The 16,704-nt window shown below is 39.4% G+C and overlaps 1 protein-coding gene across 1 annotated transcript in view; it reads right to left on the reverse strand.

Moving 5' to 3' along the window:
* LOC145408099 (carboxylic ester hydrolase-like) overlaps positions 1-14,775 on the reverse strand; it is a 93,879-nt gene extending 79,104 nt beyond the window's left edge. Inside the window, exons 1-6 of the mRNA XM_080278907.1 lie at positions 14,605-14,775; positions 13,858-14,022; positions 12,865-13,012; positions 6,518-6,573; positions 1,312-1,441; positions 299-492 (exon numbers count right to left, since the gene is read on the reverse strand). Coding sequence (XP_080135033.1) covers positions 299-492; positions 1,312-1,441; positions 6,518-6,573; positions 12,865-13,012; positions 13,858-14,022; positions 14,605-14,772 — 861 coding nt within the window. The 5' untranslated portion in view covers positions 14,773-14,775. The remainder of the gene's footprint in view (positions 1-298; positions 493-1,311; positions 1,442-6,517; positions 6,574-12,864; positions 13,013-13,857; positions 14,023-14,604) is intronic.
* Positions 14,776-16,704: the final 1,929 nt, after the last annotated feature.

A 16,704-nucleotide genomic window follows, 5' to 3' on the forward strand; every position in this document is an offset into this window, starting at 1 on the left:
GCAGTGCTAATCATGGCTGAGATTCAAGAACAAACTAACAACTCCCTCTGGATCTTAGATTTGTTTTTGCAGATATTTTAAAGAGTAGAGTCCTCTCACTTCCTCCTCTTTCTACAAAATCAAATCCCAGTGACAGTATTAATAAGAGAGTTCTTTTATCGATGAAAGGATAGGGAAGTGACGAGGCAGTAACCTCGATTTTTTTTCTGCAAATAAAAATATGAGATGACCTACGAGATTAAGCTTAGCTCTGTTGATCTGGACCCGCAAATGTTACACTATCAGTACGGACACTCACGAACAGTTCGTATGTTTGGTAGACGATCTGGCGTGCGTCGAGAGCCTGGAGACACGTCAGCAATTTCTGGCTGCCTTGGTCGGTGGGGCAAGATAGGGCCTCGGCGACCCTCTTGGCGGTCTGGGCAGCAGTACGGGTGACAGCCCAAGGACACAGGGCGCTACCAGACTGAGCGATCACTCGGGAGAATAGTCCTGTTGGGGAGTAGATATTGCATTTACTGCAACCTGACAATGATGTATACCCTCTTTTCAACTCAGTTAAAGGCTGTATAATCAGACTGGGGGATCGATTTTCTCAATAGTCAAGTAGACTTTTTTTTTCCCTCATAACTAAGGCTCACAAATTTCGTGCATGCACGACTAAGTACTAGAGTTATGGGAGTGACTCAGCTCCGTTAAGCAGAAACAAACCGACAATAGTTGGATCTACTTCTCATAGCTGTATCTAAGAGCTTCTCTAACCGAACGAATTTTGTATTAACATAAGTAATAGTTCACCGACAGTCCCTTGCCAACATTGTGCACATGAACGTTTCTCACATCTTCCTACATACCAGAGAATATACATACTTAAACCAGTTTGTTCTGTACTTCATAGTTCTACGGTAAATATTTCATACCCAAATGCCTCGTGAAATACCTTACATGGTCAGAGTCGGGAAGAGAATTGTCGGTAAACTGATGATCATAATAATGCATGACAATATCATATATTCAAGGGTTCTCAGGTAAAAATGTAAACGTATACATATTTCCAGTAATATTACAGCTGTAATATATGGAGAAAAAAAAATCTTAACTACGAGTATCACTTAAGCCATTCTGTCTTCCACCATCAAGTGTAAATTGGAAGGAAGGCAGCCTAGATGCAGAGACGGGGTGACAAGAATGTGATTTGTTTGTTGCCACCCCCTTTAGGATTAAAGCGTCTGTAGGTAAAGAGATAGACAGATAGAGGGATAGATAGGTACAGCAGCTCGGTAGAAGGATAGATGAATGAATTTTCCTTACCTTTCGCGGCTGGTGTCAACATTTGGTGGATGACAGATGCTCCTCCTGCGCTCTCACCGAAAATAGTAACTTGGTTTTCGTCACCGCCGAAGTGGTCGATGTTCTTGTGGATCCAGTGCAGAGCTTGTGTCTGGGGAAGTGTTGACAAAGGCTTTTAAAGTAGATTCCCTAACGACCCTTCCATCAACTCCGCTTCTTATCTTTATTTTTGCAGGAAGGGCAAGAAATGTTTCAAAGTAGGATCATAATAGCCAGACACTGAATCACAAACATAACAAATTAGTTTCTGCATCTAGGACTAGGAATGAAGACTGCAGAATTATCCCGGATCTCTTGTTCTTTCAGATATAATAGTTTTCTTCTTTTTTTTAAATGTGAGGAAGAAGGAACCAAAGGCCGCAAGCCCGCAATTGTTGTTCCTTCCAAGAGAAAAACAAAATACCAGAGAGAGCCAAATTCAAGATCCGAATCTTTCGAGATGCCTGGACACACTGTGTTTGAAAGACTGGAGATCATAGGAAGCAGGAAATACAGACGGAGGGAGACAGTTCCAGAGATGACCTGTTGCATAAATGAAGGACCGGGAGTAAGAGTTAACTCTTGCATCAGAGAGCTGGACAGAAAAGAGATGAGAGTTTGCTGCTAGACGGGTGCTATGCGCCCGTCGTAGTGATGGAGGAATGCATGCAGACAGTTCAGAGGAGCAGTGACCATTGAAGTAGCGATAGAAAAGAGATAAAGATGCAACAGTGCGGTGAAGAGACAGAGGTTGAAGGGAGCCAGTAAGAGGAGGAGAGTTAATGAGACGAAAAGCCTTTGACTCCACTCTATTGAGAAGACCTGTATGTGGGGAGCCTCCCCACATATGAGGGTTGTACTCCACACAGGGGCGGATAAGACCCCTGTATAGAGTCAACAATTGTGCAGAAGTAAAGAAGCTACGGAGTCGGCTTAGCACACCTAATCTCTTGGAAGCAGATTTTACAAGAGATGTAATATGATCTTTCCAAGATAAGTCCAAAGTAAATGAAACCCCAAGCATGTTCAAGGATGATGAGGGATTAAACTGAATATTATTAAACATTAGTGGGTATACCTGTGGAAGATTTTGCCGGGTTGACAGGTGTAAAAACTGTCTTTGATGCATTAAAAACAACCAGATTATTTTTACCCCAGTCAGAGAAGCAAGCTAAGTCAGATATTAGGTGTGCCATAGCCTCATCCCTTGTCTGTTGAAGTAACTGCTGAGATGGACATTGCGGGAACCGAATGGAAATGTGAAGAGTGGAATCATCAGCATACGAGTGGATAGGGTTAGATGTACAGTTTAGAAGGTCATTGATGAATAAAAGGAAGAGAGTTGGTGATAGGACAGTGCCCTGAGGAACACTATTGTTGATAGATCTAGGAGAAGAACGATGGCCGTCTACAACAGCGGCTATAGAACGACCAGAAAGGAAGCTAGAGATGAAGGAACAGATAAAAAGATATAAACCGTAAGAGGGCAGTTTGGAAATTAAATATTTATGCCGGGCTCGATCGAAAGCATTAGAGATGTCAAGTGCAATGGCAAAGCTTTTGCCAAAGTCCCGAAAGGAGGATGACCAGGAGTCTGAAAGGTAGGTGAGAAGATCGCCAGTGAAGCGTCCCTGATGGAACCCATACTGACGATCAGAAAGAAGATTGTGGCAGGAAAGATGCTTTAAAATTTTTCTATTAAGAATTGACTCGAAAACTTTTGAGATACAGGATGTTAAAGCAATTGGACGATAGTTAGAGGGTTGGGAATGGTCACCCTTCTTTGGGACTGGCTGAATGAGAGCAAACTTCCAGCAATAAGGAAAGGTACAAGTTGATAGACAATGGCGAAAGAGCTTGCCTAGGCAGGGTGTAAGCACAGAAGCACAGTTCTTGAGGACAACATGAGGGACTCCATCAGGCCAATATGCCTTATTAGTATTAGCAACGGCAGAAAATACAACAGCTGAAGAAATTTTAATGTCAGCCATGAGGAAGTCAGAGGGGGGAAGTGATGGAGGAACAGCACCGGAATCGTCTAAGGTGGAATTGAAGGAGAAAGTCTGAGCGAAGAGATCTGCTTTATCAGTAGAAGAAATGGCTACAGAGCCATCATAGTAGAAAAAACGAGTGAACGATGATGAGGTAAAGTTGTCAGAAAGGTTTTTGGCAAGGTGCCAGAAGGTGTGGGAAGAATTGGAGTTGTAGAGTTGAGAGCATTTAGTACGGATGAAATTATTTTTTGCAAAGTGAAGAACAGACTTAGCACGATTCCGGGCAGAAAGGTATAAAAAATGTGATTCAGGAGTTGGTTGGCTCCGGTAACTTTTATAGGCCCTCTCCTTGTTGCGGACAGTATTAGAACAAGCGTGATTAAACCAAGGCTTTCTTGCATTAGTCAGAGGATATGAGAAAGGAATGTATGCTTCCATGCCCGAGAGAATAATCTCTGTAATGCGCAAGGCACACTCAGATGGCTCCCGGCCATGGAAGCAATAATCATTCCAGGGAAAATCAAAGAAGTATTGCAGGAAGGCCTCCCAATCTGCAGCTCCAAAGTGCCACAGATGACGTTTCTTTGGAGGGTCCACAAGCCGTACCGGAGCGATAGGACAGGTTAAGGTGATAAGGTTGTGATTGGAGGAGCCCAACGGAGAGAAAAGATTAACAGTGTAAGGAGAAGGATTAGTTGTAAGGAAGAGGTCAAGTATCTTGTAGCCCCTCCAAGGTGATCAGGGATACGGTAGGGTGCTGTACAAGCTGCTCTAGGAATATATCGTTCTTAGGCAAAGAATCTCTGTCAGTAATTACCCTTTTGATAAGTAAATCTTCAGAGCAGATCATTATAACTAGTAATCATTTGTTTGTCAAGACAATTTTATGCAGCCCTGAAGAGACTTCTGAAACTGTGGTGTTAGATAAAGCCTTCAGTTACCCCATCACCACTAAAGTTCCTTCCACTTGAAAATGAGTATCTTTATGGTAGCACGCTTAAAATGATAAATACGTCATCGGTATGTGTAGACACTTTTCGCACGTGGTTGGTTGTTACGTATTCTTACCTAGTTAAGGGATATATATATATATATATATATATATATATATATATATATATATATATATATATATATATATATATATATATATATATATGAATATATATACATATATATATATATATATATATATATATATATATATATATATATATATATATATATATATATATATATATATATATATATATATATATATATATATATATATATATATATATATATATATATATATATATATATATATATATATATATATATATATATATATATATATATATATATATATATATATATATATATATATATATATATATATATATATATACACACACACATATACCTGTGTGTGTGTGTGTGTGTTTGTGTGTGTGTGTGTGTGTGTGTGTGTGTGTGTGTGTGTTTGTGTGTGTAAGATTGTACATTAACACACAATATGTATCCATTTATCTGGGAGGGTACCCAACACTGCCTCTTCCTCCTCTTTTATATTTTATGTTTTCCAGTACCACTTCAACACACACGTTGGTCGAATGTTAGTCTGGAATTGGCCTTATTCAAGGGCGATTCTCACCTGCAAAAGAAAAAAACTGCAGATTTATAAGCTGTCAAACATGTGTGTACCGATATCTATCTATCTATCTACTGTATGTATGTATGTATCTATCTATCTATACATATTTAAATACATAGGTTTCCTAGATGTCTGGACTCTGCTTCACCTTAAAATGGAAGAAAGAAGTCTGGATGGTGATGAAGGTGAGGTAGATGATCGTGGTAAGAATATAAATTCATGAATCAGCAACCTTATGAACAAGTTAAGCTCAAGAATACTAACTCTAGCTTGACTGTGAAGTGTTTCATCAAAGACAGATGAATAATAAGCATTGATATACATAACGCATGCCGGAAAAATATTGACTGTGGTCTGGTTACGAATTATTTAGATAGCTGTTGTCATTGAAAATATAGTTATCATACACACGTGACGCTCAAGAGAGATAAAATGATAAACAAGCAATGCTATACACGACTGAAGATAAAAGTACACAAAAGTAATCTCATACGCAACTTAACCCTTTAGTGGCAAGGGTTCCTGCGTGGGAGAGTTCGCTAGAAAGGTACTCAGCGTACTGCCCTCCACCTATCGGCTCCTAGTCGGTTCCCCTTCTTTATTAACTTTTGAAAATGACTAATTCCTTCCCTCTTAAAGACCCTAGGCATCACTAGGTTAATAATGTATAATTTAAACAAGCGATCTTTGCAGCAGATAAACTAATAAACAAGCAGCCTTACACACAATTTGAACTTAGTAATATAAAATTATGAACAAATAGTCTTACACACAACCTTGCTAAAGCTTAAGCACTACTAGCACATAAACCTGCCTTCATCTGCACCCCATAGGTATCAACCCTCGTCCACTTGTTTTCCCCCAGGGACCCGGTCCTGTGCTGGCATATAGCATTTCCGCTGTCAGCCTGTTTTTCTCCATTGACCTATTTCCCCGATGGACATATTTTCTTCATGGATCTATTTTCACTCCTATACCTATTATCCCATCGACCTATTTTCCCTCATGGAGGTATTTTCCCTAGACCACTTCCCTTGAACCTTTTCTCATCATGAACCTATATTCCTTAGACCATTTCCCTTGAGCCTTTTTTCATCATGATCCTTTTTTTCTTCTACAGGACACTTGTCTCATGAACCAATTCTCCATCAAGGACCTAATTTATCCCCTTGCGAAATCACAAGATCATCAGATGGACTTTTTTTTTCAGCCATGAACCTATTTCCCACACAGACCTATTTTTACCTGGTGGACCTATGTTCATACTTGGGCACATTTCCTCAGTGGTGTATTCCAAACGGGCCATTTTTTCCTAAATGGATCAATTCCTACCCTGGATCCATTCACACCATGAACCCATCCACTATGGCTCTATTTTTCCAGTACTCAACCACCATTCACATACCCACAGCATCATCCAACGTACTCTGTCTCATAGGTGTGGCAAAGACTCAGAAAGATTCAACACAAACACACACACACACACACACACACACACACACACACACACACACACACAGGTTCGGTGAATATAAAATGCAGATTTTGAATACAGTACCTGGTCTTTGAGTCCTAAATTGCCAGGCATCACTTGGTCTTCAGTCGACATGAAGCCTGTGTGATAAAGCAGTAGCCATTTAGTTGTAAATATTGTGGGGTTTATCTGCCTCTCTTTCTCTGTCTGTCTCTTTCTCTGTTTATTGCTCATGACATTTCCTAATCAGTACTGCTATTACAGTAGGTGCACATTCTGATGGCAATAGATTAATGTTTGTTTTTATACCTGCCAGCTATACTCATACTGTAATTTACTGGTCAACAAAGATTTTGTCCCATGGAAAATAATATCTGTTTCTTATGTATATTTGCACGCTGAATCCAAATATATTTTCTGAATTTCTCTATCTCATTATTTTCTAGCATACTAGCATTTCATTACGTATAGTAAGTGTCCTACGGACCATTTGAAACAAAAATTAACAAACACAGCTGCAGTATTTTCATTGCTTGTGAAGCACAAGCCTTGATAAATGGGTCACCAGGGGCCTGCAGAAACACGACTGGACATGTTGGGACATTCAAACGGTGCCCACTCCTGAGTAGCAGTTCTCTGTTGGTTCCAGGCTAGAACTCAATATGTAAACAGTGTCTTCACCAATCATTTGAAACATTGTGTTTTTGTGTATTCAGATGTTGTGCTGATACCCTATCCATAATTATAATGACGGGAAACTATGGAAATAGTTCGTATTCTTTCTGCTACATCTGCGGTGAATTGCCATTCATATTGCAAAAACGTTCTTTCGCAACCCTCATTAAAAAAAAATAATAATAATAATGGTATGAGCATTACTTTGGTTGTAAAGTGGGTGACTAGGATAAATGTTGGGCCCCCCATTTTTGTTTTGTTACATGTGTCAGGCTTCTCACGGTATCGCAAAAGGTTCAAGCCGTACGCCATTTGCCATGCCTATGGTTTGGAGAGAACGCAAATATCACGCTTTGGATTGCTACATCTGCCTGACATATATAAATGGTAAAACATCTAAATCCAAGTATGCTGTTAAATATCCTAATTTACCACCGGCTATGAGGCCAGTACCTCACGATCAGGCCGGAGCCTCCAAGAAACATGCCACAGAGTGACGATGAGTCTGGTGAAGAGATAATAAACCAAGTAGAGGACAAAATGAATCCAACGTTTTGAAGCAAGGTGTTCCTACAGTGAACCAAATTTGCTGAGTCAAGGGTATCTCGTCCGCGATTTAACTTTGTCTAAGAAGCAAGCCGAACTTTGGGGTTCCAGGCTAAAGGGCTCGTATATTCTCTAGAAAGAAAGTAAAGTTTGTTTCTTATCGTGATCCCCATGACGTTTTCAAAGAATTTTCTCTCTTGAAGACTGTCTGGTGTTTTGCAATGAAGTTCGTTCTGTTATGGAGGCACTTGGGCACGAATATAGCACAGGTGAGTGACGCTTGTGTACTGACTTATCAAAAGTAAGCTGGAGAGCGGTTTTGCTCCACAACGGAAATAAGTTACCCTCCGTTCCTGTGGTTCACGCAGCTGACATGAAGGAATCGTATTATAACATGAAGCTTCTTTTGAAAAAAAAATAAATAAATAAATAAAATAAGTATGGGGACTTTTTAACGGAATGTATGTGGTGACCTAAAGGTTGTGGCACTTTTACTTGGAATGCAACTTGGATACACGAAGTTCTGTTGTTTCCTCTGTGAGTGGGACAGCCGGGACACGAAAATCGTTATGGAAAGAAAGTGTGGCCAAAATGAACATCACTGACTCTAAGGAAGAAGAATGTCATCAGTCCTCCTCTTGTTGATCCTAAGAAAATTTATTTGCCTGCTTTGTACATTAAGCTCGGGTTGCTGAAGAACTTCGTCAAAAGTATTGATAAAACTGGCCATGGATTGACATATTTAAGGAATAAATTCCCTAGAATCAGTGATGCAAAAACCAAGGAGAATATTATTGTGAAACCACAGATCAGGGAACTGGATCGAGATGAAAAGTTCGATGAAGAGCTAACTGAAGTTGAAAATACTGCATGGCGGTCAATTAAGAGAGTTTTTAAAGATTTTATGGGAAATTACAGATCAGAAAATTACTGTGATGTTGTAAAAGATCTACTGACTTCATATAAAGCTCTGAGGTGCAACATGAATCTAAAAACCTACTTTTTGGACTCGCACTTGGAGTTTTATCCGGAAAATCTTAGGGCAGTCAGTGATGAGCACGGCGAAAGTTTTCACCAGGAGATTTTGAACATGGAGGAGCGGTACCAAGGAAAGTGGAACCCCTCTATGTTGACAAATTACTGCTGGACAGTGGCGTACCAAGGGGGGGAGGGGGGCATGCAGCCATGACCCCGCTTTTGCAATATATATATATATATATATATATATATATATATATATATATATATATATAAAGTGTGTGTGTGTGTGTGTGTGTGTGTGTGTGTGTGTGTGTTTGTATACTGTATATTTTGTCACACTGTCCTGTCAGTTCTGCTGAAGATTTATGAAAACAAAAAAAAAGTGAGCATTTGAATTTTAGTAGTATAAGGTTATTGAAGAGACTAAATCATAACTCAGTGGCACAGAGTACTTACAGTAATAATGACTTTAGATGCTATATTTATGTCATATACCCATTCCATATGGCCTTAATATGATTATGAAATTGGCCAAAATGAAAAATTTTCTCGGGGGGGCTTACAGCGCCCCCCCGAACCCCCCATCTGTACGGGCTCGCTGCGCTCGCCAAAGTCATGGGCTGCACAGTTAAAAAGATAAAAAAAAAAAAAAAAAAAAAAGCCCCCCTTTTCAACTTTCTGGGTACGCCACTGCTGCTGGACATAAAAGAGTGATGTTCCTGAGGTGAAATATAGCCGAAACTCATACACTTCTATATTATACAGATACGTTTTTAAATATAATTCCAGTATTACTTATGAATGATAGACATACACTTACTGTAAAATTTAATTGCTTTGTCACTTAAATACCATACTGATAGAAAATTTCTAAAAGCAGATTCAAGCGTAAAAAGTACTAAAGGGTCAACCTATTTTAGTTTGTGGGGCAATAAAAAGTAAAAACTGTGTTGACCATTATAATTTTGTATGTCATCTGACCTCTCCAATGAGACACATTTTTGACCGTGTGAGCTTTCAGAAGCAAAGGTTTACCCACAATCCATTGACACCCTTAGGTTAAAACTTCCGTATTTCTCATTTCTCCCCATACATAAGAGAGCATCCTTGCTCCTCCTCATGATTTACTGTGTTCTTAATATTGCCATTACAAGTTTATTTCATGTTACACTTTCAAACGCAAGAGCTGACAAGCAAGTTTTACAAGTATAACTGTGGTCAGTAATTTTGCTCAAATTTCTAGCCCAACAATTTCAAAACTATTAAGCAAATATCTGGTAAGTTTCTTGGATTTTCAAGAGCTCACGTTAGAGTATTAGGTTACTGTTCACTCTAAATATTTCATGGTATAAAGTGTATTTATTGCTACGTCCAAAAACTGTACTTTCCATTGAAATATAATCTGTGCATATTCCATGTGAAACAATTGGACACCATGTCCAATGACTTTTGGAACATGCCAGATTAATCTTTCCCATGTCAGAAAACCTGTTATCACAAGAATGCCATGTATCACTTGCTTATATTTCCTCGTCAGTATTGTTGTTGGATCTTCCCAGAGCCAGTCGTAGAAACTCCTTTATCACTGAATTATTAAGTTAATGAAATACCATCATACATCAGTCATGCAAACACCCGGCATGCTCACATTGTTATATCATAGGATTAGTACACAAACTTAATGTTAGCAAAGTTTAAAATTTTTGAGAAATCAGTGTTTAACCTTTAGGAATGTGAGAAGGTTAAAAACTGATTGGCTAGTTTTGGAATGGGGCTGACATTCCTTAGTTTTGCTCTAGGATGTATGGTGAGTAGTAATTTACTTTCTCTATATCAGCTTACTTTTTAGTCTGGGCAAGTTTGGATATATATTGTTTTAAAATTGGGTGAGATAGGTCTCTCGGTAGTTTGTGGGTAAATCTTAGTGGAAGAAGTTTGTGCAGGAACAAGCGTTAGGATAAGATGGATAGATAGACAGGAAGACAGATGGGAGGATAAAGATGAAGAATGTTACGTGAGTGAATGGAAGCATGCACAGATAGATGAATTTGTGGGAAGTGATTCAAATAGATTAGTGAATGGGCAGGAGGACAGATATATAGGTTAGATACTGATGTACAGATGTATGAATGGAAGGCGAAATATATGAGTAGTGATGACTCTGGCGAAGGGGAGGGAGCCAAGTGCCGATATATTATATGCTCTGTTTTCCAAGGGGAGGCCAAGGATGAGATGGAGGGATGGAGTGGAGAGGTATATGAGAGAGGGAGATTTGAGCTGGGAGCAGGAAATGAAATGGAGGGGGACAGGGCGACATGGAGTCGATTTGTTTGTGGCCACCCCTTGAGGAATTAAGGCGTCTGCCAATAGATAGATAGATGGATAGTTTTCCACTTTGTATCAGGCCATCCTTTTTTTATTTTTCTCTTTGAGCCCGGCAGAAGCAGCCACTGGACATGCTAGCTGCCATGCACATTCGGATGATAACAGATTAAGTTTCTTGGGATATCATGAGATGATGATCATGAAGAACATTATCACTCCTCCCATGCATGATACCTTTTTAAATGTATAAACAGTTGGGGTAGGTACCATCAGTCAAACAGTTAAACAAGTAGTGCCAATCACAACAAACCCCGCCCAACAGCAGTTATATGTACTGATTCACTGCCTCCATTTAGTGGTGTTCAACGATTAAAGTCTAAGGTAATGGTGCAAACGTTTTCAAGTTAAAGCCCTCAGATAATCCGTGATCTTGCATTTGACCTTTCAGGTCACTCAAGGTTAAAGGTCATGATGCCAAATGTAAGCCTGTATGTGACTTCCTATATATTCACAATAGTAAATATATCTTCAATCAGATTCGAGTTATAGGTCAAAGGTCTTGGTACCAATTAAAAACCCACATAGGACTTCCTAAATATTAATTATAATAAATAGCTCTATATTAATCCAGTTTTAAGTCAGCCTCTTTAATAACCGTGACCTTGAGTTTTACCTTCCAAGGTTACTCAGAGTCAAAAATCTTGGTGCCAAATGACATCCCTTATGGGGGATCCTGTATGTTGATAATAGTAAGTATCCCTGTCTGCAACAAGTGGTGCCAGGCACAACAAACCTCGCCCAACCACTCACGGTCAAAGATCATGGTTCCAATCAAAAACCCATATGACTTCCTACAATGTTGATAATAGTAAATATCTATCTGCAACCAGTTTCAAGTTATAGGCCACTGAATATCCGTGACCTTGAGTTTGACCTTTCAAGGTCACTCAAGGTCAGAGGTCTTGGTGTCAAATAAAAGCCCTTATGGGAGTTCTTGTATGCTGATAATAGTAAATAATCTGTCTTCAATCGGTTTCAAGTTATAACCCTCTGAAAATTGATGACCTTGAATTTGACCATTCAAGACCACTCGATTACCTTTAAAATTCAGTCACTTTCTTTTGAGACCAGTGCCCATTTATTTTGAAAGTTTCGTGTATTTTCATTCCGCCGTTATTCCGTAATGCTGCTAACAAACAAGAAACAAATAAACTTGACCATACCTCGCGGGACTTGATCCCGGGCGAGGTAACCAGTTTCGAGTTACAGCCCTCTGAAAATCCGTGACCTTCATTTTCACCTTTCGAGGCCAATCAATTTCCTCCAAAATATATTCACTTTCTTTTGGGATTAGTGCCTGAATATCCTGATAATTTCATGTAATTTCATTCAGCCGTTTTTCCATAATACTGCTAACAAACAAACAAACAAACTAGCAAACAATCTCAAAAAAATAACAACAACAACATCGGACTCTGTCCCGGACAAGGTAAAAACCTTGTAAATAATTCTTAGAAGTCTGTTGAATTCTGAATATCTCATGATTGGGTTCAAAAGTCAGTGTTCACTTTCCTGTTATTAATCAGTATTAAGTGTAACAATATTTCTGACCATAACTGTAATGTCAGGGCTAAATGTTCACCTAGTATTCTACTAAATGTGTTTTATATAGCCTATGGCACGTTTTATTCCACAATGGAACATTATCAGTCATCTGTGGTCAGAGAACCGTACCACTTCCTCTCAGCTAAGGAACAATAACCATGAGAGGAAAGATGGAACTAGGGTATGTATCGAAGGAGAAACATACCAAACCTCGCTCACCTTCAGAGCATTAGTCAACAGAGGGAGGTGAGAAATAAATGAGTTTAGACAGGTTAACATACGTCGGCAACAATGCGTACCGAAGATGCCAAGGCGGTATTGCACCACCACCAGCACCACATCCTGATCCAGAAGGACGTGTGGGAGGTACATGTTGGCACCCTCTGAGAAAAATCCACCTCCATGGAACCACACCATCACCGGTAGATTCTGAGGGTCGTCCCTTGGCTGTATCAAGAGCACTTGATTAGCACCAGGAATCAGATAACATGGTGTGATTAGAAATGTATAAGTATTTTCTTTTAATTTTCAAACGATTTTATTCTGGCTATATTATTTTAAATCTGAAAGACATAGACAACAAGCGTACTCCATACGTACTAAAGTAATATTAAATAAATTGCTTGAACAGAATACAGTGTAGCAAGAGAAAATGCGAAATAAATTGTTTGTGAAATTGTTAAAATCTTCACTTTGAAGGTTATTTCCTATACTGAATAAAGCCACCTGAAACTAGCCAGAATAAAAACTAAACGTCTTTTAGCAAGATGTTCATTTGAAACTAGCCATAGCTTCGTCCCTCGGTAAACCGCTGTATTCTACAGCGTACGAGTAAAACGAAATATCAGTGTCTTATGTATTGCTCCCAAGTGATCCAGTATAGCTGTTTAAGAAGTTTTGTGATATTCTATATAATATTTAATCTGAAACTTGGGCACCCAATTTACCCATTTCACACGACGAATACACTACATAAAGCCTTTAAGCTTGTGGTAACCTCAACTCGAAAAACACTTTTTAAAGTAAAATGTGCGTCAAACCCGTGAGAAGGTCAACAAGTTGGATGTGGTAGGCTAAATAGCACCTCGTTCATTGAGAATTGTTATGCACAATACACCTGTGTTCTCTTGTATCTTATTTTTATCACATTAAATTTTGATACCGAAGCAGTTTGTGTCAATAACGTACAAGAGGATAACTGGGTGTAATGTACTGAATGAAATGAGAAGGAAAAAGTGCAGTATTGTATAATGAAATCCTCATAATTACATAGAATAAGACCAACCGTTTACCTTAGGTGTGAAGACATTGAGGTAGAGACAGTCTTCACTGCCATAGTAGTCCTTCTCCTCAGCTTTGCGATTAGTGGCAAATGGTTCGAAGCCGAGTTGTAAACAAGGCTCAGGCATCACCGACCCGTCTCGCACACCCGACCACTTCTCACTTGGTTCTGGGTCCTGGAGCGGGTGGCTCATCATTATCATCATCATCATCAAACAAGAGACAGTTTGCATGAAATTAGATGAAAGTTTGCTATGAGGTCGTAATGGATCTCCTTCCTCACTAGTCAAATCAACCTTGTAACTTGATTACACTTGTCCATTAACGGATTATCAGCTATAACGTGTGCAGTACCATACCTGCACTAAAACTGTTAATGCTATTGATATTCATCAACATTTCAACAATTTCTCAGAAAAGCTTCGTAAAATGACTTTCTAACATTTATTCAGAGCATGAATGGCGATAGCGAAGCACCATATAAGATCAGGTGTGGTGGTATTTTGACACTATTGAAGGGGGACTATAACAGCATACTAACACTGAAAGTCATATAAAGCGACATTCTAATATTCTAATACTTTTTAACATATGTTAGGGTGACATCATAACCCTTTTTGAAAGGCAATTCTTGCAGCATTCCAGCACTTTAAGAGGCAACCTTAGGAACATTATAACACATTTGACAGCATGTTGCGCTACAGTCTAGAAACTGACACCCCGGGTAGTAAGTGGTCTAACACGACGACATGGTGTACCTTGAAACGTAGGGGTCCGAGGGGAGGCCTGGCGAAGGGTATGCCGTAGTAGGAGTAGAATGTCCTGCCCTTAACCGCCTGCTCCACCACGCCAGAGACATGCCCTTGTTTGGTCTTCAGTACCGGAGCCTGTCCAGTCACTCCTAAGGCCGCCACAAGTACCAGCATCGCCGCCACAAGGATGCCAACCCTCATTGTTCCTCCTCTTTGATCAACCTGAGAAAAAAAAGTCAGTGGCGCACTAGGCAATTGTAGCTTGGCCTACAATTGCCATATCTACGCCTTAAATGCTGGAACTAAAATTGCCCTTTCTTCGTCTCGAATGCTGAGCAGTCCATAATTTTAATTTGATTATGGTGCTAATAATGAATACAATGCAATCCAAAGGTGGTGGAGCCAGATTATAGTTATATTCTGCTACTGAGTAATGAGAAATAACCAGTCAAGGAACGAAATTGTCACAAAAGTAGAGGCCGACGGACTGAAGTTATATCGACTGGCTTATTATAACTGTTCTTTGTCACCATAAGCAAGAATTGTATGGTTGCAGTATGTGATTCTGGTCAGGCTACAGGAAGATGATTTTCCTCACCTGAGGCAAATTCAAGAAGTCCTAGAGTTGAAAACAGTTCCTTGTTAGCCCTGGTATATTTGATTTCCCCTCGTGTGAATATATTAGTCTGCAGTTAGCCTGAAGAATTAGCAAAGTATGTTCATAACTGCATAGATTTCACACACACACACACACACACACACACACACACACACACCGCTCGCTGGTGCGGTGGTAACGCTCTCGCTTGCCAACTGGTGGACGGGAGTTCGCGCCTCGCTCAGGTTGCAAAAAGTTTCATTGACGAAGTGGGTGGTTACTGTCCCCCTTGAGCAAGGGGACGGGTGTGTGCATGTGTGAAGGTCACAGCCTTGCCCTTAGATCGGACTATATGAGCTCTCAGCTCCCTTCCGGGAGGGTAAAAAGCTGACGATCACGACCATCAAGTGATCCTGACCGACCCGGTGAATTACACACACACACACACACACACACACACACACACACACACACACTATAAACCTGACGTGGGATCAAGGTTGAATTATATTGGAACTGACAGGGAAAACAGGAGCACTGGAATTAAACTGAAATAGATTCGATGATCTAATATGAACTGATGATATGCTGGATACTTTTTTTTTTTTAATAATAGATTAGCGCTGTTAAATCTTACTTCACCTTACTTGAAGTTCATAAAATGTTTTTTTGTTATGTTTTCTAACATTTCTAAAAGTTATGGTTTATCTGTACACTATTTACAAATTAGTGTGTATTTTTTATATTATTTTGGAATATCTATCCATGTTTTAGTTTTGGACTTTTGGTGGAAAAGGCAGGAGATGCCATATTCCTATGGTTTTGTGTGGATGTTTTTTACCCTGTTAATTTGTATCAAAAGTTATCTACTTTTCAAAAGTATTACTCTCTTTTCTCTTTAGAATGTGTTCTTCACTGCTTTAATGCGGTAGTGAATCAGTTACTCCACACTAAAATGCTTATAATAGTACCATGTTTCTCTTTCATGAAATTTACATATATTATACCCTGTTTGATTGACCTGTGTGACTGAGATGTATGGGGCGAGTAGGGTGTTTGATATGCGGCTGCTGATTGTCCGCCGAAGTTTTAATCTACAAGTCTTCTTATTTTAACACATATATATTTATATGTTTAAATTGCCTTCAATACAAGCAGCCAGTTTAAATATAGAATTATTTACGAAGCTGAAGAGGTCAAAATTAGCTTTAAAATTTTTCTGTTATTAAAGAGAAATAAACTTGATTATAAAGATTTATAAAACGATGAGTGATGTTTCAAGCAAATTATCCACCCATGGCGTACACCCACGTCTGCATGTTGCACTGCGTCCACCGACGGTGTACACCCACGTCCGCACGTTGCACTACAATACATGAATGCATTTACTTCAGTGACATCATCGGCGGCCAATCAGCAGCCGCGGAACAAACATATCCTACTTGCCCCATACTTCTCAGGTGCACAGGTCAATCAAAACGTCTGTAGCTGAATTGTAAATAAACATA

The sequence above is a fragment of the Coenobita brevimanus genome, chromosome 8, assembly GCF_032717465.1.
Source record: "Coenobita brevimanus isolate Jiangsu-jjx chromosome 8, ASM3271746v2, whole genome shotgun sequence".
Lineage (NCBI taxonomy): Eukaryota > Metazoa > Arthropoda > Malacostraca > Decapoda > Coenobitidae > Coenobita > Coenobita brevimanus.